Below are 26,420 nucleotides of genomic sequence, written 5' to 3' on the forward strand. Positions count from 1 at the left end.
TTTGTTGGTTTACAAAAAAAAACAGTTTTACATTTTAAATTGTTGTTTTGATAGCATTTTCTTTGACAGAAAAATAAAAATAAAAAAAGACAAAAATACATTAAGGCTATGAAATGTTATGCAATGGTGAAAAAAATGTTGATGTCCGTTCACTACTACTAATAAGCACTGGTGTGAAAAAGATCAATTAAAGAGAGCAGAAAAACAGAAAGAACGGACATTTATGAGAGCTGTGGAGTTTCTAACCCTGTTTATATGTTAGGACATAAGGCAAGACATGCATCAGAATTAGTGTAAAGTTTCCACTACATTGAAAATAACTTCATTTTTTCCGTCCAAAAAGAAAATGACTCGTTGTGAAAAGGCCTTAACTCTCAACCCCGAAAAAATCCAATCAGAGCACGACGTGATCCAACCATGAGCTACGTATGCTATGTACAAAACAGTATTAACATGAAAACATGATCCAATCTCTCACCTTCTGGACAATTCCAATTCTTACGAAGCAGCATTAACGTTGCCCTCAGCTGAGAGGAATGTAGAGAGAACGCATAAACCAACATATATAACACTAATATAGCTTATAAAAATAGGAGCTAACTTGTTGAAAGCATATTTGTGCATCGCCTTTTTTCCTACAAAGGAAGGGGTGGGGTTTGGGTGGGGGTTTGGATGGAGCTTGGGGGGGGTGGGGGCGTGTCTAAAAGGTTTGGTCGTCGTTGCAGGAGTCCGTCCAGTGGCCGAACGCCTCGCAGATGTCGCAGTACGGCCGTTCGCCGCTCCGGCTGCCGTGGTACGTGCTGTGCGGTGGGGAGTCCGGAGACTGCATCTGGGTGGGACAGTCTTCAGTATCGTGGAGGTCAAAACAGTCACAGATATCACAGAAAACACGAGGAGGGGGCTTCTTCTTTTTCTTTACCTCACCACTGAACGAGAGAGAGAAAGAGAGGAAGAACAGGTTTAGTTAATTCCCTGCAGCAATTAAAAAATTACACACAATTTCTAGTGTGTACTCAGGGATGGGTGGTATTAAAACATTTATACGGTATCTCCAAACGAGGACGGTATAGGCCGAAATATCAAAAAATGGCTTCGCTATGCAGAGTCTATGTATATATGTGTCTAGTTCAAATATGACAGCGCACAGAGCTTAAGCTAGCATTATGGGATATAAACAGAGGTTTTTAAGAAGCTTCTTCTGCACTTTTTAAGTTATTAATGCCTCATTTTAAATGTCAGGGCTCTCTGGATCCTAGTAAAGTGGTGTGGAGCTACTTTGAGCTGGATAACGGTGTAAAAAGTGATTTATCAGGGTAAATTATGCCCCGTATCTCCCAGTCTGAAGGGTGTTTGTTGGACAAACTGTTAAAATTTCTGGATCTCTGAACGCTGTGGGAGAGCGGATGTGAGCTATTCATCAAAGGTAAGAACTTTTATCATGTTTTACTACAACAAAAGTCCATTTTACACCAGAGTTCTCCTTTAACAACTCCTTTCTCTTAAGATAATTCTGTCAAATGTGTGCAGGTTTAATGTGTGGAGCTTTATATTCTAGACTTGTGTGATTGGAGCCTCATTTAGCTGGAACATGGTCTGTGCTGTGGTGTTAGCAGTTAGCCTTTTAGCGAATGTTATCTACTAGTCAGTTATCTAGTTAGTCAGAAACAGCTCCTGTAGTCCTGAAGTCCTGTGATTAATTAGACTGTCTTACACAGAATCACAGTATCATGATATAATTGTTACTGTGGGCAACGTATCATGATCATATTGCATCGTGAGATGCCTTGTGGTTCCCACCCCAATCAAATATTATTAGAAATGTAATTATAATCAAGAATTAATATATTGTATTAACTATCATTTTGAAATGATTTGCAAATAAAGGGAACTCACCCATCATTCTCTTCATTCCCATTAAACTCAGCCAAAGCCATTTTCTTCAGCTTCACCTTCAGCTCCTCATTTTTCCTCTGCAGATCCACAATGACCGAGTTCAGGAAGTTGATCTGATACACAGGAGATAAGAGCTCAGCGTACACACAGAATATCTTCAAAGAGACAAAGCACTTCAAAGCAGAAGCTGAAGTGAAGAGCAGGGTTATATTTGTCTCTACCTGTCCTTCAGCGAACTCCTTCTCCTCTCTGAGCTGGGATAGAGCTGCATCACCTGTAAAGAAATATTAAATATGAAACATTACTGTACAGTCCGTGATTACGGAGCCTCGTCTATACAGATTCAAAAAGCTAACTTACCTGCAGGACCCTCTTCTTGGTTTTCGGCCGGCCTGCCCTCCAGCTTCAGCTCCAGGCTGTGGACTCTGCCCTGAAGCTGCAGCTTGTCCCTCTCCAGAGACTCCACCGCCGCCTGCAGCGTTTTAGCCATGGCATTCTCTCCACGCAGAACCGCAATCTGCAGAACACACAGCGCATTAACATCAAACAGAGCCTGCGCACCTCTAGCTATAGTTAAAAACATGCTAAATCAACTCTGTTGGGCTGCAACATGTTTAACCCTTTTTGTTTTAAGAGTCAAAAATAAACCACCACCATGTTTAACAGCAGAGAAACCCCCTAAATGAGGTCACTTTTGTTTTGACCTCCATAAAAGCTTCTCACCACCAGGATATATACACTAAATCAAATGTTCAAATGCTTGTGAACACCCTTCTAATATTGAATTCACTAAGCTACTTAGCAACGGATGCAGGTACATTACACCTATTGCTGACACAGATGTGCAAATTCACACACACCACATCTTTTTTAAACCCTGTATGTTGTAATTGCATTATTATACTGTATGCCCATGATATAAGAAATGGCTTTCCAGTCAGCATTAACATTTCTGTTAATAACATTATTCATTTAACTATATTAACATATTAAATGACTTTACTGACTTTCTATATTATTGTATTTTTGTACGTGAAAAAAGTAATTGTCACTGTTGTTCTTTCTATGTGTTGTTAGTGCTTATTAATGTTTTTAAAGTATTTAAAACTTTATTTTTAACCATTAATAATTTATAAACTATTTATAAATCCTTTATAAAGGAGCCTTATTTTAAAGTGGTATGTAGATTGTTTTTGGGTAATTTTTGACTCATTTTAGGACTCTTAGGTGATATACAGAATACACAGATTACATGAGGGTTAGTAAAAAGTAAAATCTTACCTCATTCCTTAACGCTTGTAGTTCTTTGTCCTTCTCAGATACTGGCATATTGGAGTTTTCCCTGCAAAAGAAGACAGTCTTTTAGTATTCAGTGAGTTAATGTACAATACTGCGCAGAAGTTTTAGGCACCTAAACTCAGACAGACACAGATGTGTTCAATTGTTTGTACATTATTATAATAGCGATATTATTGATACTCTTTTTGTATTTGCTTTGCTATTTACTGTATTTACTTGTAGTTGTTTGCATGTCGTTTATATGCTTTTTATTGTTACAATACACACAATTTTACAGTAAGTTACTGTAAATATATAAAATCATTTCACTGTTTATATAAATATTATTTGTATTTATTTAATTATTAGTGTTTTCCTGAGCAGATACAATTATAAAATCAATTTTAATTTTCACACGTGCCTAAAACATTTGCACAGTACTGCAGATTACACATAAAACAACAGAAATCTGTGTGAACATGCCTAACATGAGCTCCTCATGGTGCTCATCAGATTAAAAGCTTAGTAGAACATGCTCATAAGAACATATGTGCTGGAAGGCACCAACAGTTTGAGCTATTTTAGGAGTTTATAACAATAAAGCTGCATCGATTTATGCAAAAAAATAAAAAGAATAATCCAAATTGGGATTTTTTTTCTACAAACCAAACATCCTGAGGAACTCATGGACTCCAGAATACCGTGTGAATCCTGATGCAGCATAAAGTTTCCTCCAGGCGATCTCAGAGGAATACAGCGCTCTGTTTTTAGCCTGCCTTTCTCCGGCCGCTCTTCAATTCCCAGCTAAACCTCCTTTTAAAAAGCCTCCTTTCCTTACCCTCCACTGATAGACAGCGATAAGACTGGGTTTGAGATCTTGATCTCGAGATAAAAGACATAAAAAGCCTTGAGGATAATCTTTTCCTTCTTTTCTATCTCTGTTTAAATAGTCTCTTAAAAATAGTGAGTTTAGCAAGGGCTGCACAATGTATTGTTTTAACATCATTATTGTTTATTGCAAAGAGAACATGAAATATTTCAGGATTTTTTTTTGCCTAATATAAAAAGAAATGTTTTTTTTTTTATTTAACCTTATTGATCATTACACAGAGTGCATTATTAATATCTATAGTATTAATCTATATAAATAAAGAAATAAAGAAAACATTAAATGAGAATGTGTTTCCAAACTTTAGACACTGCAATGTAATCCTAAGGTTCTGTAATTACGTCTGAGTGGAATGAGTTGAATAAGAATACGTCAGGATGTCGCGTCATGGCCACTTACCTCTCATTAATCTCCAGCTGGCTGTTGAGAGTCAGACGCTCACTGTCGAGCTGAAAAATGAGAAGAAAATCTATTTCAATCTCTCCGAACCCCACTCACAGGATGTCGTAACAGATACTACTCACACAGCACCAGCTGATGAGATCCTAACGCCAATTTGTAGACTGTGCTGTAGAAAGCGGGCAGTAAATACACACCGTCTGCTGCCTGCTGCCGTCCTGCCGGCTGCTGTCCAGCTCCTGAGCCAACTTCCCATTCTCCTCCTGAAGCGCTGCCAGCCTCTGTGACTTCTGATTGGCTGCGAGCTTCAGCTCCTCACTGCAGAATGAAAGAGATTACTCCCATTAACTTAACTAACACTCTGTTTACTCCTGATCACTTCATGTATGCAGGGCTGATTTAAGGCAACAAATACCATATCCCCTCCCTAAACAGATCTTTAAAAGTATATGTTAGCGTTCATTTTTCATCACCAGGTCACATTTTGAGAGAGTAAAATAAAGCTCTGGAAAAAATTTAGTTTCTCTGATTTTGCTATTTATAGGTTTATGTTTGAGTAAAATGAACATTGATGTTTTACTCTATAAACTACAGACAATATTTCTCAATTAGAGCATTTATTTATGTTTTTAAATCACAGTTTTCAAGCATCTTGGCATGTTCTCCTGCACCAGTCTTACACACTGCTTTTGGATAACTTTATGCTGTTTTACTCTTGTGATCATCCATCTTCCTTTTGATTATATTCCAGAGGTTTTCAATATGGTAAAATCAAAGAAACTCATCATTTTAAGTGGTCTCTTATTTTTACCCATTATATGTATATTAATTAATTAATGGTTTGCATAAATACTGCTGAAAATACAGTCTGGTTATATACTACAGTCAGTAACTAGTGGGAGGAGCCCCCTTGAGGGGATTTTGATAACAGTGTTGTTGTACTTTCCTGCATTGACCATCACACAATCAAAACCTCTCACACAGTTTTTTGTTGCATTAAATTCATAATCAGTCGTTGTCTGGGGGCCTCAAGAGATTTCCTGGTTTGCCTGTCCTGTTACAACAGGCCTGCATGTATGTGTGTAGTATCTGGATCGTGTCCTGATACGATTTAAACCACATGAATTTGCACTTTGTAGTCCAATGCATCGCTGGGTAGTCAGACTGAGTTGTATCACCGCATGCAGACTTACAACTGTCCTCCTCATGTGCAACCAAGTGGTTTCTATTTTTACCATCTGTGCAGTCTGATGCAGGACGAAATCCAATTGAGCACGCTTAAAAGGATCGTACAGCGTCAGGGCAGAGTTCAAAACGCTGCCGGTTTGAAGCCTCTGCCATAATTAAAGGCACAGATAAATGTGCAGCTGTGTGGAAAGTAAACAGTGTTTACTAACCATGATTATATCAATGTATAGAACATATTTATTGTTGTGATAAAATAAATTAAATTAATTTAATTGTTTGTCCTTTTTCTAATATTTCTGTTTATAACAACTATGTTATTAAACAACCTATTGCTGTATAAATATGCATAAATGTCAGCTTAAATTTTTTTTTACTTTTTTTGTGCCCTTGTTAACATACTGTAGGTACCATTTCACGTCAGTCATGAATAATCTGCTGAAATATGTTACTTATTTTAGTTGTATTCTATGATTTTACAGTTCATTAAGAATAAAACAGATCACACCAGTGACTTTAGTTAAAAAAGTTGTGCTAAAACAATATATTCTTCAGTCCTAGTAAATTGTTAAAATAACTTCATTGTTTTATTTTTTAAATACAATTAAAGCCTAAATGTTTTGCAAGTATAATATATGTGTAATATAAAGAGTAGTGACACAAACATGGACCTTTTCCATAGAACAATCCTTTATATAGACATTATAGAACATCTGCCTCCTTCCCAGAGGAGATAAAGCAGCTCCGTACTGTACTAAAGAATTCCAGCTCTTCCGGTGAGGGATCTGAGGTCACAGGCCAGACGCCTGGGCTTCTGCGCTGGAGCACGTGGAGAAATGGGAAATGAGCTTATGTAATGCTTCCTGGGAGAAGCGGCTGGAACACGGCTCTTAGGCTTTTAACAGACCCATTACACTCCACGTTTTCTGTGTTAACTTAATGGAGCGGGACTTGCAGGTACATTCCTATAACACAGTGCTGCTGCGGAACCTGTACTGAGCGCGTGCAGGACGCGCCCCTGTGTGAGTTTAGGGATAACTGTGAGATTTGATTCATAAATGAAAGATGCTGTGGCCACCTGTCTCCTTACGTAATTTGTCCACCAAGATACTCTCTAAATAATAATCAATAATAATAAGTAAAACACTTAAAAATAAGTAAATATTCTTAAAACTTGGACAGTGCTGAGAACATTACTTCAAACCAGTATTATGACTGATTTTACCACACTTACGATTAACGAACTATTATGTAATGATTGACAGACATTGCATTTTTTCTGTAGTAAAAGCTGCTTAAAAGTTGCTCAACTGGCTCTGGGATTAAATTCACTTTATGTTGATTCAATGACTAAATACTGTATTTAATCAGACTAGAAAGTTTCCCATCAGGATGCACCACTTGAACACCCTCTGAAGTCAGAATCATGTTGTGGTAAAACGCTCTACTATGCTTTATTATTCATAGTATATAATAATTAATCATTAAAAAATAATGTACATTTGTATGTTAATCTTAATAGTAATACTTTTTTTTACAATTATGCATATGGCATTCAGAATTTTAATTATAAATAAAAATACATACTTTTTAACATACCACCTGACATGCACTTAAAATCACAGACAGACTAAACACATTTTTAAGCTTCTGCCACCTATCATTTTTGTAGGTTTATGGATTAAACAGGTTATATAGGTTAAAAGCTCTCCTCTTCTTACCAGTTCTTACTAGTTAGTTCATATTTGTGGTGATTTAATCTCTGTAAATTGCTACTTTGCTGACAGTATTAAGCAAATTTACTTGAAAATCAACAGGCGCTACTAATATTTTGTCTTATCCCTAGTGTTAAATGTTGTTCTGCTATACTATTTTTAACAGAATAAAAATGTGAAATAACCAACAGGAGAAAGAGCTGAAGGTCGGCCTACTTCATGATGCAACTAAAGTTAAATTCTTGCAGCCTGCACAGGGTGACTATAGAAAAGTTGCTCACATTTCTTTGCAGAGGCTTCCAATGCGCTGGTTCTCAGAGCTGAGCTGCTCCTTGGAGAGACTAAGCTCCTCTTGGTATTTGGAGTTCTGCTGCTTCAGGGCTTCAAGCTGGAAAAAGGAGAATCAAATCATACAGAGAGTCGCAGAACGTCAAACAAGCAGCATAGGACAGATAAAATGCGTAATATTTAAATGATTAACTGTTATAAATAGCCAGACATACTGTACAGTATGTGGATAAAACACAACAGCACGAGCAGATGAACTTCACAGCTGATATAAAAAAAGGAAAAAGCAGAAAAGCTGATTTTCAGCTCAGTCAGATGCCTTTAGTGGTTTACTTTTTCTCCAGAGACCAGCAGTTCAATCCAATTTAACCAGTGGCCGACCTTAACGAGGATAACGAACAGGATCTGCGACAGATAGTGGTGTTAATTCCACTCTACACACCACATCCGCATGCCATGACTGCGGCTCAATTCAATAATTAATTTAACTTGACACACACACAATCAACACTGTTTTGATCAATGATTTGTTGGTTACTTTGTTGCATGGTGTTAATCAGTAGATTAAGACATATATTTCCACAGAAGTGAATCACCAATGGCCATTAAATATTTATTAAAGAAAGTTGGTGGCCTCGTGTAAATGATCAATAGGCAGGTGTTTAAATAACCAAAATTACCTACTATGTACACAATTCAATTTGTACAATAGTCGGACATAAAATCATTTATATATAATTATATATATAGACAAAACATACACATACTATCTCCAAATATTTGTGGACACCCCTTATAATGAATGCACTTATTCATTACTGCTGACACAGATGTGCAAATGCACACATACAGCTTGTCTTCTGACTTTTCAGGAGAAACTGACTTTTTAGCTTTCAATGGAATGTAAACTTAGTCAGATATTTCAATAAAATCAGGAAATTTACATTGCCCTTATTTCAGTCAGTCCATAAACTATTCCCAGCAATCTATCAATGAAAGTGTTTTGCGTTATATACATGTAAATACCTTACAATCTTTACAATCTGCAGGATATAAGAAATGATTTTTACAAAAAAGAAACTTAAATAAAGGTACACAAAGTCACATGTTCTATTTTTGTCCTCAAACTGCACAAAAATAGATGTGCACATCTCCTTATTTTCTGTTTACCTTCATAAATTTTAGTAGAAGCCAATTAAAAAATATATTTTATTCCAAGTAGTTTTAGAGCATTTTTCTTGATCCATTCATCATAATTTTTGACATAATGTAAAGAACAAATACCAGATTCAGATCAGAACTGCGTTTAAAACTACAAAAAAAAATTAACATTACCTCCTTTTAATTTTACCTTTAAAAAGCTAAAAAGAAATGGCTCTGCCTTTAAAGAAAACAGAAACAGAGCAATAAAACACAAATTACGCTATCTCAGGTTTTCGTTAATTTTTTTAACGCTTCTTTCGCCAAAACATAAATTAAACAGCCTTAAATTATTTTTGTCTTGCATTTTACAAAAAAAGGCAAAATAAAACTACAATATGACGTGAAATACCATAAATTAGTCAATGATCTGTATAAATTATTCAGTCCTTTCGCTTATTATGAATAATTTTGGCTGCTGAATATTTGGTGCATCCCTAACAAAATAACAAAGGCACACATCTTCATTTCATCTGTTTCTATACAGATTTTAAACATCCAAAGTAACATAGAACAGAGAATAACTCAATTTCTGTATTCTGTATCACAGTATTTATTCTGCATGCTCCCTCCACAAACTATTCTACACACACGTTCCCAATCACTCCTAATTAATACCCTTTTTCTCCTCCGCTTCACAACATGCTACTCCAACCCAGGGCAAAACAAGCTCTTCCATTCAGAGCCCCCTCTCCTCCACGCTGAGCTCCACTCACACTAAGGGCACAGTACCTGGAAGTGGGATGTGTACATGCTTCCTGAGTAGCTCTGATGCAGCGCTGCCACGTCCATATCTGTATCTTCTTCACACAAAACACACACACACACACCAGCCGGATCAATAATGCATCACCCAGACCCCCTGCCGAGCGAGAGCCAGCGAGCGCGAGAGCACCAGAGCTGCCTCCAGAGCCGCTGTCATCCCGAGCACTCACATTCACGCCCACTCTGACGACATCTGCAGGGCGGCCTCATTATGTAAGCGCTGCCAAGCTCCTCCCCCTCCCTGTTTCTATCTGATTCCATCCTTCTTTCTCCTCCTCCTCCTCCCAGTCCTTCCTCACCTTCTCTGTCATCCCCCACCACCCCCCTCCCTCCACCAATCAGATTCTCCACATATAGACTCCACCCTCAGCCCTGGGCATCCCATCCATCCATCCCATCCTGCTCCTGTATCAACACTCAGCACCTGCTCCTGTCTCTGCTCTGTGGTCAGCCTCCATATTCCCTTCACCAATCCTCTCACAGTACGAGGATTTGATTCACAAAATCCAGTTACTACAGTCTTTTTCAGCTGTGATTTAGAGCTTTCAACCCTTACAAGCCAAGTGTATAATTTGCTTTTTTACAGTTCCAGCCAAATGTTTGAACGCACCTTCTTATTTAATGTTTTTATGTTTTCCTACATTGTAAATCCAGACTTAGAAAGAATCTTGTGGCAAAATTAAGTATTAAACACACCAAAATACTGAGGCTGGTAACTAATGATCTTATCCTGTGCAACAAAGGTATCTCATGGTCTTCCTTTGAATGAGAGCCAGTTTCATCATGACATTTTGATGGTTCATTTCTTAAAGTAATTTCTTCTTTACTAAGTTGAGTACTTCTTCTCATAATCTGGATTAGAACATTACTCAAATATTCACTGTTCACTGTATACCTGTAACTCTACCCCTTCACTACTTTACTTTAACTGATGCTCTCAAACACATTAAGAGGCAAGACATTTAAGTAATTAACTCTTGATGTGTTCAGCACAACTGTTAACTGAAAGCCTGAATTCCAGGTGACTCTACCTCATTAAAACTGACTGAGAAAATGCCAGTTTGTGCTTCGAAGTATCTTAAACATAAAACATATTCTGGTTTGTTTAAAACATTTTTGTTTACTAAATAATTCCAAATATATTTTTCAAGTCTGGATTACTTTAGTATTAATCTACAATGCAGAATACAGAAAAAACACTATATTTTTGACTGGTACTGTATATATTTGAATATGAGATAATTCTCAATTTCCAACTATATTTACTTGCACTCTAACCGTTGCTATTATTATTATTACAATTAAAAATAATCATTACTTTATTAAGATGCATCCAAATAAAAATTGGTCGAAACTCAAACTAAACAAAATAAAACATTTGGGTGAATATGGAAAACTGAACATGTTTCACTTTTTTCACCACTGCATAAATTAAATGTAGCCTAATTTTTTTCAGCAGAAACACCAACAAAGGACACATAATTTGGTTGTAGAATATTCAGTGCAGCTCCCTTATTCTTTCTTCACTATTCTGACCTTATTAATACTCCTTAGCATTACAACAGACTTATGTGGTGATACATACAAACTGGTACATACAATAGTTTGAAATTACTTCTGTAAAATCTTTTTTTTACCCAAATTTCTTTCCAATTTAACAATCACTAAAATTACTCCATCACTTGCAATGCTCCCAACACTAGATGGTGAGAATCAGCTTCGCCTGTTTTTTTTAGATTTTTCTGGCAATACTTGATTGTTCAGGCTTCAAAGGGTTAACAGAACGACCTCCAACGCTACCAGTGCAGGACGCTCATGAATTCATTAGTGTTCCTTACCGCAAGAAAAAAAGACACTGGCTAGAAAACTGGATGCAGAAACAAAATTAAGGGGGGAAATGCAAATTCAGAATTGGGGACAAAATGTGGGTTGGCACGTGCCAGCTGCCTTCACACAGATAACGACTCGCAGCTTTTAACCCCCGAACTCTCCTGCCCAGCCAGCTGTAAAGAGGCTGCCAGCCGCCATGGCTGACTGTAGCATGTGCATGATTGCATCACGCCTGGAGAGAGTCGGGAGAGAGAGAGAGTGAGAGAGAGAGAGAGAGAGAGAGAGAGAAAGAGTGAATGAGGGTGAGGGACAGAGAGTAAGAGTAAGTATATGACCAAATGTAATGTAATTCGCTCTATGTCTAAAGCTCAGCCTGGGCAGCGCTGTTGAAGTTCTGCTGCTTTACTCTCTAAGAACAGCTGGAGCTGGAAGCTCTTGTAAGAATTTAATCACTTGAATCTGATGCCAAACTTTTAAATCTGAGTCTTATCTAAACTCTGAATGAACATGATTTCTGTAATCTGAGCACGACTCTCTTACTGATGGGAACGTGTATTTCTGTAATCTGATACAGACATAAAAAAAAACTTGTAATGCTGCATATAGTGTATATAATTAAGGAAAAAATTAAGAGAGCACTTAAAAATTATGAGTTTCTTTAATTTTACCAAATTGAAAACCTCTGGAATATAATAAAGAGGAAGATGGATGATCACAAGCCATCAAACCACCAAGCTGAACTGCTTAAATTATTGCACCAGGAGTAAAGCAGCATAAAGTTATCCAAAAGCAGTGTGTAAGACTGGTGGAGGAGAACATGATGCCAAGATGCATGAAAACTGTGATTAAAAACCAGGGTTATTCCACCAAATATTGATTTCTGAACTTTTGTTTTATTTGCATTATTTACATTATTGTTATATATCCATGTTTTTAAAACTCTAATTTGTTATGCATTATCTTACCCAAAAATATAAACAAAAAATAACTGGGAAATACTAACCTAGGGGGATCAATAATGAAGCAAACATTCTGTCATACCACTACTATTTTTCCAACTTGATAACAGCAGTGAAATAAACTAAATTAAAATCCCACACTAAAACAACACAAAAAAAAATACAAATAAAAGTGTCATAAAAACTCATTAAAAAAGAGTGCATTCAAACACTAAGGCGATATCAGCATATCAGCATATCTAACAGTATTATCAAACATCCCAATTTCTGTTATTTTACTCTTATTTTTTATTATATTGTGCACCCCTAATCTGTACTGTAGCGCTCACCAGCCTCACCGGCGCCTCAGTAACAGACACTGATGGGAACTGCATTATTTTTTCATGAGCTCCAGTGGCGGGCACATGATCAGTATTTCAGTCCTATAGAAGCAGCCGAACCCTACAGGCTACAGTCCTCTCGCATGAGCTAGACCCTTCTGAAACTTACATAATCACAAATATGAGTGTACAAAACATGCTTTGCATAGGGCTGGAAGGCGAGTGATGCACGAGTTGAGTAACAGCTGTGTGGCAGCTTTGTTACGCCACTCATTCTTAACGGTTCAGTTCACAAAACAGCGTTTCAGAGCTTGTTTGAGTGCAAGTTCAGCCCTGCACCTAACAGGAGCTCCGAGAAGAGAGAGACAGCTGGAGTTTCATCATTATTTTAGTGACATTTAGAGAGAATGCGTCACTTCAGGATTATACAATAATACTGTACTGTGTTATTAATACTCACACTACCTACTTATCCTGTACTCATCATTTTAATGACTAATACTACTTTATTTTTCAGGAGAACATGGGTTTAGTTTTTTTGTTTAATTGCTGAGCGATTAGTGAATGAACATAATGACATACCACATGTAATGATAGAGAAACTGGAATCACGTCACATGATTTTTGCCATGTCCATTAAAATCTAAAGAACTGTGAGATCCAATGAAGTAATACATCATGATCAATGTACATACTGCTTTCCCATGACTTTTGGCATGCCAGTGTACAGTAGCTTTAATGCCCCCGGCTACATTTTAGTACTTGATATACACAAAAGGCCAAAACGTATTTGGAAACTCCTCCAAAAGTAGGAAGTCATATACTTTAATTTGCATTCATTGCATATGTAGTACAGATGCACATACAGCAATGCACATATACTAGTCTAGTTAAATCCGTTTATAAATATATTGCCAATACAAAAAGATTGGCATAGTCAGGCATGGATTGAAAAGGTATAAAGTTCCCAGCAGTGGAATGATGGAGCTCTACAATACTTATTGGATGATTTTTGGCAAACAAATCTTGGCAAACAGCAATGCTCTAATATCTATTAGAAAGGTTTTCCTGGACAGTTGAGACTCCACGTTTGGTTTGGTTAATTAAAAAAAAATCACCAGTTTCTTACCTCGAGTTGCAGCTCTTGATGTTTCAGCTTTAGACATTCCAGAGTTTCTGCAGTTTGGGAATTCTATTACAGCACAGGCAAAACACAAAAGGCAGAAATGACCAGACTTTTACAAACATTATATCTTAAATATTATAGATATAGATATGTTGTTCATTATAATAAACAACAACATTGCCATTTTTTGGTAAAAGCTGCACAAGATGGCAAGATTACTTTAATTAGAGGCTCTGAATGTCGACTTAAAGCACCACCTGGAAATGCTATAAAATTTCACATTTCACTTTCATCATGACTATCATAAAAATAGAATATCACATTACTTAATGTGATAGAATATAGTTTTTTAAAAGGAAACAAAAGATAGTTATGTAGCTAAAGTGTTTTCCACTCTTAGGCAACAGATATGTGATTGCTATGGTGATTGCTATGATCTTGTTAGGTGGTTCCTATGGTGTTGCTAGTTAGTTGCTAAGGTACAAAGGGTGTTATGGTGTTGCTAAACTGTTGTAATGTGGTTGCTCTCGTTTGCAACATAAGAAATGTTTTTATTTTACACTGACTTGCTGGATACAGTACAAAGTTTCAGATCCATGCAACTGTTTTGTCAGTCCATTCAATTGTAGAAAAAAGGACAGAGCTCTAATCTAGCGTATGTTCTCTTTCCAAATTAAGTGTGAAGAACTGCCAAGTGACTGAGCTCAGCTCCACAGCTACATCCAAATACAACCCACTCCTTTTTCACTTCACAAACACTAAGCTGATCCCAAAACTATTCAGCATTTAGAACAGTTCACAGGAAATCAGACTGATGGTACTGTATGTATTTAATAACATTAAACACAATAAAACCCCAGAGACAGCAGGGTGTGATGGGTGTGTCATGAGAAATACTGAAACAGGATGAAGTGAGATCACTGCACTAACATGGAAAATGCATTATTGGTGCAATGAGTTCATCACAAACATTCAGACACACCTTCTAATGGACTCATTGAGCTACTTTAAGCTGCACCCATTACTGATACAGATGTGCAGAAGTCCAGACAGCTTTTCCATGTACTAGTCTATGTACAGAAGTACTGCCAATAGAATGGGACTCTCTGGAGCATGCCTAATGCCAGACATAGACCAGAAAGGTATTAAGCACCAATACTTTTGGGATGAGTTGGGGAGATAGTAATGAGGTGGGGAGTTAATAATCCAAAATCCTGACCTCAGTATCATCTGTTCTTGCTGCCGAATGCAATCAAACCCTCACAGCAATGCTGCTAATGACCTTACTATGGCTCTGGGGTATTCTACACTAACTGCACTATGGTAATTTCTTCTGAAGGTCCAAAGCAAAACATGACTAACATTTCCTAAAGCTATTAAAGCTTTGGTTTTGTTAGGTGGTTACTAAAAAACTGCTAAATGGATGCTACTGTATCCCTGGTGTTTGCTATGGTGTTGATTAGTGGTTACTCCAGTGTTGCTAACTGGTTTTTATGGCTACTAAATGGTTCCATTGTGGCTCCTATGGTATTTCAGGAGGATGTTACGTAGTGGCTGTGGTTAAGTGGTTACTACAGTGTTGCTAAGTGGTTGCCATGGTATCTTATGTGGTTGCTATGATTTTGCTATAGTGCTGCTAACTGGTTGCTAAATAGCACAGCAACATTGTGGTTGTCAAATGGTTGCTACTAAATGGTTCTGTTGTGGTTGCTATAGTGTTGCTATATATATATTTTTTTGGTATTCAAGGTGGTTGCAACAGTGTTGCTAAGTAGTTGCTATGGTGTTCCTACACAGTTGTAGGTAGTTATCATGGTTGCTATGGTGACTAAGGTGCTGCTCGATTTTGGACGAAATAATTCACAAGCATGTGTCTCAATACTTTTGTCTGTTCAGTGTACCTTGTGACGCTGCTGTGGCTGTTTGTGTGTAGCTATGAACACATAGACCACCAGTGTATTCTACACCAACAACACTAATTCCTTCTGAAGGTCCAGAGCCAAACATGACTCATAATTCCTAAAGCTATTAGAGCTATAAAAGTCACCTCTGCCCTGTAGGTTAACTGACTCTGTTCTGTGTGTATTCGTTTTTTAGGACACGGCTCACCTGGGCTTTATCTTTAAACAGCTGCAGCTCTGCCACCTGCCGTTCCAGCTCTGTGTTCCTCTCCTGTGCTTTGCTCATCTGTTTCTCCGTCTGGCCTAGTTTCTCCTGCAGCTCCTTCTTCTGTCGCTCGTGCTCCTCCTTCAGTGTCTGCTCCTGCTGCTGCCTGCAGGCCAGCTCCTCCTCCAGCTTCTTCTTCTCACTGCTTAGCTGCTGCAGTCGCTCTCTCTCCGCTCCCATACTCTTCTCCATGTCTACAAACACAGGCAGAGTACAGTGAGGATCTCTCTCTCTCACAGCAGCATGCACACCTTCTGCTCAGGTCAGCATTAGAAAGTGTAAACGTGACACAAAAATAATACGATCCCAGGGTGCTGAAGGAAGCATCCCTGTGCAACTGTTATATCTGTTGTATCTGGACGTGTATGCAAAAATAATTACTGCAATACTGTACTTTAAACCCTCAACACTATGAGCTCTATAAATTGCAAATGAGTTAGGGAGGTGTGTTGTTTACCTTGCATGGATAATGCTGTGGTTTTACTTTCTTCAGATGCCGTCTCAACTTTCTGCTTCTGAAATGGAGACATTTAAGGAATAATACTGCAGATTTCTCACACCCTGGATACAGGAACATTTCCTTTATCATGCTCCTTCATCAGAATGCTAAATAGCTGACCAATAATATCATCTGCTAAACATAGAAAGTCCTGTATTCTTTGATTAATTATTACACTGTGCTGCCCTAAGTATTTCCATATTTAATGTACAATTCTGTTGTTTGTACTATCATACAAACTTATTTGCATTGTATTTTTGTCTGCAAATAATATGAAAAAAAAAGAAAACATATGCACATTATTTCTCTATGTATTGGGTGTTTCACTATTTATATTGTATATTGAACATTAAAACTGCACAATATTAAAAGCTAGTTCCAACCTTCACTGCAATATTTTTTATTATTTATTTTGATAGTTAAAATTTCATTTAAATTTTCATTTTCAGATTTCGTCAGAAGTCACCAGATGTCATTGATCCAACATGTCATGATACTAATAATGCACATATCTATGTATTCAAGAGTGAATTTAATTATATTGGCTATATTTGTCTGGCAGATACACCCATGGTTTTTGCATCAAGCAGCAAAAAGATGTTTTATTTGACTTGGTTACACTTGCTTACAAAATCGTGGGTCTCTGTCCTATGACATGTCCTATGGAATGTCAGTGTATATGTCTGTTTATTGCATGTAATGCTTGAGAGGTACAGCAATCAAAGTTATTTATGCATGTGGTGCCTGGACAAACCTAGACTAAATACGTAACAATTAGCATACATACCAAATCCTTCAGCTGATGCTGAAGGGAGGTATTCTCCTGATCAGAGGAGCTGAGTCTCTGCTGGAGAACAAGCACCTCCTTATGCCGGGCTTCTAGCTCAGTGCTCAGCTCCCTAACCTGTAAAAACAAAGGAGACAATGATCAACAGAATTATCAGAATTATCACCACCACTCCCACCACATAACATTAAATAACATGAATTACATATAAAAAACATCATCAAAAATAATTTAACTGATTACAATTATTAAAATTATTTTTAAAGCTTGCTACTAGAACTGGACAATATGGCCAATCTGTTATTTTATTTTGGCCCCTTAACATATGTAATAATGCATTATTCAACTGGTTGATGTGGGAAAAATATTATATTACAATATTTAAAAACATTTATACGATACTCGTACAAATCATCGTTTTATGATGCATCAGCACTGGCAGATTCCAATACTCTGTTTTTAAAATACATTTTATGCATAGTAAGTAATTTTCATAAAATATTGCATCAAATTTGTAAATGTTGTAAATTTTGTGAAACTGACACCAATAAATCAATAAAGATCAGACCCTTTTGTCCTGCAATGGAGGAGAGGCTGCTCCAGCTTCTGCTCGCTGAGATCGCAGGCGTAGCTGCAGCTCAGCCACTTCCTTTTCCAGCTCCATAATCCGCGACCTCTCCGACACTGTGGCCACCTAAAACACAACACATATAAATTAAAGTTAACTATTGAGAACTATCAGACACATGAGTCACAGTCACTGGGGGTATTACACTGGCTACAATGGGCCTTATTCACCAGGATGTTTCTAAGAAGTTTCTTAAATCAGTTTTTCAGCAAAGTTTAAACAGTAAGTCATTATCACCTACGAGGGTGGAGTCACTTCATGCTCAACAATGATTGGTTTGCAGGATACTGTCAGTTCAGTGAGCTGCATTTCCAAGTGTTCTGTCAGATATCAGCCCCCTTAGAGTACAGGTGCATCCCGCAGCAGAATGAGTGTATCAGATTCCCCTCGGATTGCTTTTATTCTGTTTATATATAAGAGTTAACCTACAGTTACAGTAGATACAGAACCAGTACTGTAATCTGTTATACCCATACTGCTGCGTGACACACCTGCTCATCAATGGGAGTCAGGTTTCGGCACAACACCTCTTCTTTTTCTTCTTCTATTGTTTAATAAGTGATGACAACATAACTCAGCTTCCTGTAATTGCTCTAAAAGTCCAGTGTTTTCACACTGCAAACAAACCAGACCATGGTTCAGTTGATCCGAGAGAACCAAGACCACCTCTTTTGGTCTAAAAAGTACTCTCCTAATAAGAAATCCTATTTCCCTTTGCTTAAACTTATATTTCAAATAGGAAAACAGTGAAGAATTTCATTTTTTTTGTAAAAACTATCTTTTAAGAACGGTTGGTGAATAAGGCCCATTGTTTCCTACATTGTTCCTCACATTCATTAACATGCTTGGCTGCATCTGACTGTACTAACAGGGGGTTAGAGCAATACTCTGTTACATTACATACATATTCACTATTAAAGTAAACAAACAATATACGCAGGTTACAAAATAATTTATAGTATTTCTGTTATTGAACACATCCTAAGCTTCCTGTCATCTTCTCAAGCACTTTTTTAAAATGGAAACTCCAAACCTACCTCGCTCCATCATGCAAACAAAGGCAAAACGTGACAAACACGCGAGGAACTGACAGCTCGAGAGACAGCTCATGCAAACTCGCTGGTGGAGACGCCTGCTTTATATGATAGTGCAAGACTGAATTACCCTAGTATCCTCTAACTCCCTCTGGAGTTTATCAGCTTTGGTCTTTTCAAAGAGAAGGCTCTGTTCGAGCTCCTTAATGTGGGCATGCTCCAGTTTGGTCTGCGTCTGTTAGTAGAGAGAGGAGGGAGAAAGAGAGAAGAGCAGTGCTGCAGTCACATGCAAGCCCAAAGCCCAGTACGACGAGCCTCGCCCGCGCCGGACCTGACATCATCCTCCTCTATGAATGAGGGTAAAGAGAGTGGCGGCACAAGGCCTGTGTGAGTGGCAGCTGGAGATGAAGGAAGACGTCTGGAATGGTGGGAAAAAGGGCGCGAAGAAACCACAACAATCCAAAAGAACTCAAAGACCAAGCCGGTGGGGAGGAGCCAAAAGAGGAGGCCAAAATAAAAGAAAAGTGAGAAAAAGAAATGATTGAACGAATGATTGAATGAACGAATGAATGAACGAAACAATGAATGTGTGAATAAATGAATGAAAATGAAAAAGAACTGCAAGAAACATGAAGCGGATGTCTCTAAAAGAACATGTTAACGTAATCTATGACAACACAAATTCATTTCAGCACAAACTACAGCATTACTAAGCAAAAGAGAAGCTTAAGGGTTAAATGCCTTTCTTACTCACTGAAAAAGGAATAGTTCTGTAAGAAATAAAATGTTTCTTTATATTTAACAGCATGTTTTTATTCATTTATGTATAAATAATAATGTAGAAAATTTATAATAACCCAGTATCAGGTGTTTCATGTCACATTCACTATGTTAGACTGGGTAAACAAATAGCAACTCTTTATATTACAAACAAGGGTTATTTTGGGTTATTTATATAATGTATATTTGGACTCTTAAATAAGGAATCTATAGAAACTCTGTCAATGGATAAAACCCTGACCATACTGTACAGGTTTAATAGATAATATCTGCTTAGTTTTCGAGTCTGTCTAAGTACTGATTAACACTAAATGACAGAAGATAGATGTTAAACACAAATACAAATACAAATGTCAGAAGGAAATTACAATCAATTAATTATGCAATTACTAAATTTCAATTACTGCAAATAGTCCTAAAAGAATAAAATGCCTATTTGGGAGAGAGTATCACATACCTCTAGATCACCTTTGGTAATACAAGCTTCCTCAACTCGGAACTGAAGATCCTCTACTTTCCTGTGTAAAAAAGAAAGGACCCTTATTTAACACTTATTATAGGTTTATTATATGTTTATATTATCAAAACCTAGAATGAAAAACCCAACATGATACTGACATGCCAAATAACTATTTCTTCACTGACAATTCTGGCCAAATGCTGCCGGTCACCATTATTACCACACACTGTACTACTGTCCACTGTGGGTGGTAATGCCTTATATGACATATTCACAGTGACACTATGGATGGAGGAATGTTAAATGCCTTACTCCAACTCCTATAATTCATCTAGGCAGTGTTCAGCCTAACTCAAAAGCTAGCACCTCATAATTTATACAAGTGTGGACGTTCTCAAGCTGTTCCTTGGGGTAATTTTGCACAATCACATGACTTTGGCACATCCCTGTGGAACATCTCACCTTTTTTCCTCTTCTAGCTGATTCAACAACTCCACCTTTTCCCTGTCTGCAGTCTCCACCAGCCTGCGCAACTGGTCCAACTTAGCCTCCATCTCCAGAGCGTACTTGTAACAGAAATATATGCATATGAATATAAATATCATAAACATCTACAGAACACAGAAATTGTATTTTTTACTATTCACAACTAATTATAATTAAGATCTAGCAGCTTACCTGCTCCTGGCCTTGTCTAAGCAGGGCCAGTTCCTGCTGCACTTCTCCTGCATGGCTCGTAGCTTTGGCCACTTCAGTCCTCTCGAGATCCCGCTCAGCCAGGAGCTGTTCTATGTGCTGCTGCTTCTCTTTCAGAGCCTCCTGCATAGCCGTAGTGCCCGAGATCTTCCGGTTGTAGCGTATTGACGTCTCTGTCAACTATGAAATGGAAAGATCCACATAAAAACGGTAAAACAGTTTGTTCAGTTCAGCTAATAAGCTTAAATCGATGTTGGTATGGGATTCGTTTCAGTGTTTTCAGGACTGTTTTATGGACTATGTGCTCCCACAACAGAGAAGATTTTGGATCCTTTTACATTCTGTAAAAAGATGTAAATAAGTTGAAAAATAATGTTAGATTTTATGTAAGTTGTTTTGCATCTTTTCTGAAGTACAGAGGAGACAAAACACTTCACATACATGTTATGGTGCGTAAATCGAGTAGCCACTCCCATCTCAGTCATTTGTTTTGAGATTTCTTATCTCATGCAAAGTTTTACAGTCGTTCTGTAGTAAAATTACATTACTCCTCCTCGCAAGGCAAAACCAAAACCGTTCGAATAGGGCTTTAGTTCAGCTAATAAAAACTTAACAATATTGACATGTGATAAACATTTTAACCATATTTTTTTCACAGTTAAAATCACAGTGTAAATACAGTTTAAAAGCAGCATTTATGATCCTGAATGGATGGAACTGTCCCCTACTCTATAGTATGTGTGACATAGAATTACCAGGCCTGCACGGCTGGGTTTGCCTCCAACTGAAGAGGCAACAGAGCTCAGGGTGCTGGCAGAGGATCCACTGGGGCTCTGCTGAAGGGTGGACCTGCGCCTCGAGCTTTTGACTTTGCTGGTGGAGGGAAAGCCAATGCGGGTCACTTTGTGTGTAGGCGCGAACAAGCCATACTTTGGCAAACACTGGAAATATCTAGGAGACAAAAATGACATATCAGGGGTCAGGGAGGCAAACACAAAACATAACTCAATCACTGATGCCACTTTAATGGTATTAAAGTATTGCACAGTTTACACATGCATTTCTGGGCAAGCTGAGAGATACAGAAGCATCAGTGAAAGGCGTCTGTCACAATTAATACACTATTGAATTATTGTACAATATATGGACATGACCTCAAACATTTTTTTGCTGAACTTTATATATAATTTATATTTAAAAATGTAGCTGGTTACACAATGATCAATGTAACACCAATTGTAAAGATTACCAGCTTTTAAATATATGCTATACACATTTCTCTAGCATGTCCCAAACTAATATTAATTAAAAGTTCATTGCTCTTACAAAGAATGTTACTACCTTATAATGTTATTGTGCAATCCTTATATCAGTGGTATAAATGGTCTTAAAATACCAATAGTTTTGTTTATCACATTTTTCTTGAACAATACAATGCTCACAAAAATAACAATCATCCCAAGTCTAATTGAAAGTGTGAGAAGCATGTGGACTGAGGCTGTAGAGTAATATTACAGGATTTTACAATAATATGACTCAGGTAAGTTACAAAGTTCTGGAGAATGTTTTCTGGCACTTGTCACTTAGTGCAGGTAGCAGTGTTCTGCATCAGGAGTAGCACCAATAGAGACACTATTCTTTTTATTACAGTCGGTGGAGCATCATACCTTGCACCAGCCACTGCGCCATCGTTCTTTCCAAGAGGCTCATCAAGCTCCACCCCACACCATTCGCCTTTAGCAAAGTCCGTCTCTCCAAGGAAGCGTACAACGCCAGCCTTCGTTCCTCCGATCTGTAATAAAAAAAATAACACAACATATGTGTTAATCATTTAAAAAAACATGAATTTCACACAGACAAAAGCCATAAGCTACTTCTTTCCCAGTTTATGTTTCTCACAGTTATCTGCCACCTTGTTGTTGTTCACCTCCCACCCCCCCAAACTTCCTTATGATAGCTATCAGCCTTGCTCTGCATCAACAGGGAGTGAGCAACTGTGCCAGATTTCCTACCCGGCCACAGATGGCAGTGACATCGCTGTGAAACACAGGTCTCTGCGCTAGAACCCACCGCTACACATTTAGAAATACTGACTTAGCAGGGCGAGTTTCTCATGAATCACGCCCAGCTTTTAAACCGATCATGAATATTTATTACCTTATTTTAATACAGAAAAAACCTGCACCAACTCTGTGCCTACAGACACAGCACTGGTAGTCTGACTGTAACTCTACTAAAGCGTTCTACTAAAAGAAGCCCTTTGTCACCCACACAAAAGCTTTTTATGTGTCCTGATGTTTGAAAATGCCATGATGAATCACAGCTGAGGGGGTAGACACCAGCACACATACAGCTGTGTCTGTGAACACCCATGACAGGATTCTCACGGTTCTGATAGTTCTCACGGTTCTTGATGTTTCTTCTGTAAGTACAGTCTCCAGTATAATACATTAATTTAAGACACTATGTATATTCTAGCTGTTTATTGAGAATTTGATTTAGCCATGATGAAATATGACAGTGCATTTGTTAAGGTGCATTTAAAACAGTAAAAGTACTATTTAAAACACTATTTTTATACTGAATAAACCACAGTGTATCCTAAATTTAATATAATAATTAAATGACTGAAATTTCTAGAGAGTCAGCCATTCTTAGTGTCAAAGAGGGCTAAATAAATGTTTTACCAGCACACGATCTCCAAGCTTCAGCTCCCGTTTCGCCTTCTTAGCCGAGTCCGCCTCGGAGAGGTTGGTAACAGAACCACTGGTGTCTTTGGACAGGTTGGTTGAGGTCTTGTTAGCAGCGGCGGTTTGACCGTCAGCAGGAGCGGTGGCGGCAGCAGAGGACGCCTGGGCAGGCGAATTCTGCGCACCATTGGTCTCGCGCTCTGGGATCGGAGCCCGGGAAAGTTTGGAAGGCCGGGTGAAGATACCTCGTAAGTCCTCACACTGAAAGTACCGCACTCCAGCCACCGAGCCATCATTCTTCCCGATGGGCTCATCCAAAACGATGCCTGCCCACTGTCCCGGTGCAAACTGGGTCGCGCCAATGAACTGAATATAGCCTGGCTTATTTCCATTCACCCACACGCGCTCACCTACTGAGAATTCGGCCACTGACTCATTAACAGCGGGGGTGCCGGTACCTGGTGATGTTACAGGTTTTGGAGTAGCTGCAAACAAACAGAAGGAATCAAAGTTTAGACAACACTCAAAACAATTATGTAATTCCTGTAATGGTCAGGTTAATTTATTGTACGATAAATGGATGCTATAATTATTGCGATAGATGTATTCCTGTAAATATAAACGTATCTACACTCTGAGTTCACAATCTTACCTGAGGGAGGGGAGGTCTTGGTTGGTACACCAGTAGGCTTACCAATCTTACTGGGCGGCTTGAGACCGCTTGGCTTTCCTGTACTCATGTTTCCCCTCCCTGTGCATTTAAATATGTTGGTCTTGCAGGGAAATGGGGATCATCAGTACTTTTCCAACATCGGGAGATATACCTTATGAGAGAAAAGAGCATCAGTCTGTATATATGAATAAAAAATCAATAATAAAGATTTTTATAATAAAGAAAATCTGCAATAGTGATGAATAAACAGTGTAAGGCAGCCTATTGTTAGATTTACTTACACAGTAAACACTGACCTAACCAGCAGCTGGAACTGAACAAAGAACACTGTATGTTCAAATGAGACAGCATTCAAATGTAATTAACAAGCTATGAATAAAGTTTGTATGTAGGACAATAACAGTAACAATATAATTTTAATAAAGTTCTACACATTTTTAACTTCATATATGCAGGGCTTCTTTTATAGTATAGTACCAAAAGAGCTGTAATCAGACCAATTTACCAACATTGTACTGATATTGTTATTACACAGGAACAAAAGTATAATAAGGTTATAAAGTGTGTTGGTTAATAACACTAATAACACTTTAACACAGCTTTACATGTATAGTGCTTTGTAGTTTGTTAGTTTGATTTTGGGTGGTACAGGAGTGGCCAAAATGTTGGAGAACCACTGATCTAGATTAAAAGCTTAGTTAGTTGAGCTTGAAGTTAATATAACTCCCCATATATGCACAATGATTTCGGAATAAAAATTTTGTCATTTATAGCATTTATTTGGAGAAAACAGCTGAAATAACAAAAAAGATACAGAGCTTTCAGATCTCAAATAATGCAAAGAAAGCAAGTTCATACTCATAAAGTTTTAAAAGGTCAGAAAAACTCTGGTTTTTAATCACAGTTTTCATGTTCTTGTCATGTTCTCCTCCACCAGTCTTACACACTGCTTTTGGACAATTTTATACTCCTTGTGCAGAAATTCAAGCAGCAGTTCAGCTTGGTTTGATGGCTTGTGATCATCCATCTTCCCCTTGATTATATTTCAGAGGTTTTCAATTTGGTAAAAATCAAAGAAACTCATAATTTTTAAGTGTTCTCTTATTTTGTTTCCAGACCTGTATAAATTATTCTATAGAGGTACACTGCTATTCTAGCTATATTGGGGCTACACGAGCTGTGAGCAGATTAATGCACTGATAAACATATGTTGGAAATAACATTAGCTAAATAACTAAGTTATTAAAACTAAAGTACTAAAACAACAGTACACATCTGTCTTTTCTGTCTCGCTTGTCTCTCTTGTCTGTCCACACCAAAACAAACGGGACACTCGTTTCCATTTGACAGTTCATCTTCAGACTAAAAGCTTAATTAATATTGAGGTGAATATATTTACATGTATACATGTAGCTAAACAGTCTTGGTCTTAATAATAGTGCTTAATCTGTATAGTAAATGCGACAGTTCTCACGCTTTTTGCGTGTGCAACTTCGACGGGATGAGATGCTATCAGACTAACTAGCCAACCACGTAACCAACCCCTGAAACGGTACAATAACAAACACCGCTGTGGTGTGGTTAAGCTCCGAATTCACGTTTTCCCTCTTTATTAATTCATGGTCAATTGGAGAAGGTGTAAAAAAAATAACTCGCACATCTTAACTAGCTATAACTGGCTAACTTACCTCTAACGCCAGGCAGTACCCCACCCCGCCAGTGCAGGAATGTTATGGCTACATCCCAGCGGAATGCTCCGCTCCGCTCCTCAGCTATTCCCACACAGGCCGCTCTGAAGGGTGAGGCCGAGCCCCAGACGCTGGCTAGTGGTTAGCAAGCAAGCTAGCAGACTATGCTAAGCTAAGCTAATTCTATAATGTCTGATCTGCACAATCCACAAAGCTCCATCCTCTGTCTAATTTATCTTAGCTTAGCTTAATATGGCGCACCGAGTCAGAGTAACTTCGCCACACCGGCCAGGCTACACCTCTACTTATACAGAGTTACAGTTGTTAGTTCCAAACATGAAGAAAATCCACTTTATCCGAGCAGAACTCCCCGCTTTCAATCCGCCCCTGAGCCGCCAGCTAAAGCTAACTAACGGCTAACATAGCTAGCTAGCTCGCTGCTGTTGTGCGGGAGTCACGTTGCTATGGCAAC

The 26,420-nt window shown here is 38.0% G+C and overlaps 1 protein-coding gene across 2 annotated transcripts; it reads right to left on the minus strand.

Annotated features, from left to right (window-relative positions):
• On the minus strand, nucleotides 1-26,396 carry clip1b (CAP-GLY domain containing linker protein 1b). Of its 2 annotated transcripts, XM_049468566.1 has the most exons (22): nucleotides 25,949-26,396; nucleotides 24,240-24,411; nucleotides 23,585-24,072; nucleotides 22,565-22,689; nucleotides 21,653-21,848; nucleotides 20,880-21,077; nucleotides 20,664-20,767; nucleotides 20,199-20,259; nucleotides 19,092-19,196; nucleotides 17,868-17,993; nucleotides 17,300-17,416; nucleotides 16,471-16,528; nucleotides 15,957-16,207; nucleotides 13,851-13,913; nucleotides 7,641-7,747; nucleotides 4,657-4,777; nucleotides 4,460-4,509; nucleotides 3,175-3,235; nucleotides 2,254-2,410; nucleotides 2,115-2,167; nucleotides 1,894-2,006; nucleotides 1-926 (listed from the first exon to the last, which is right to left on the minus strand). In XM_049468566.1, exons 2-22 carry the CDS (start codon nucleotides 24,325-24,327, stop codon nucleotides 701-703), a joined length of 2,868 nt encoding a protein of 955 aa, XP_049324523.1. In that variant the 5' UTR covers nucleotides 24,328-24,411; nucleotides 25,949-26,396; the 3' UTR covers nucleotides 1-700. The 2 variants fall into 2 exon arrangements, with proteins under 2 accessions (XP_049324523.1, XP_049324524.1); XM_049468567.1 differs by lacking the exon at nucleotides 19,092-19,196 and having other exon boundaries at nucleotides 25,949-26,395.
• Nucleotides 26,397-26,420: the final 24 nt, after the last annotated feature.

This window comes from Astyanax mexicanus, chromosome 20 (genome assembly GCF_023375975.1).
Source record: "Astyanax mexicanus isolate ESR-SI-001 chromosome 20, AstMex3_surface, whole genome shotgun sequence".
Taxonomy (NCBI): domain Eukaryota; kingdom Metazoa; phylum Chordata; class Actinopteri; order Characiformes; family Acestrorhamphidae; genus Astyanax; species Astyanax mexicanus.

Bases quoted from the DNA above. Each gene is read 5' to 3' on its own strand.
- clip1b (XM_049468566.1), bottom strand. From the start codon at position 24,327: ATGAGTACAGGAAAGCCAAGCGGTCTCAAGCCGCCCAGTAAGATTGGT. The intron at 3,236-4,459 runs GTAAGTGGCCAT...CTTCTTTTGCAG, and splicing joins CAGCTGGAGATTAATGAGAG to GGAAAACTCCAATATGCCAG. The intron at 2,168-2,253 runs GTAAGTTAGCTT...ATTTCTTTACAG, and splicing joins CCAAGAAGAGGGTCCTGCAG to GTGATGCAGCTCTATCCCAG.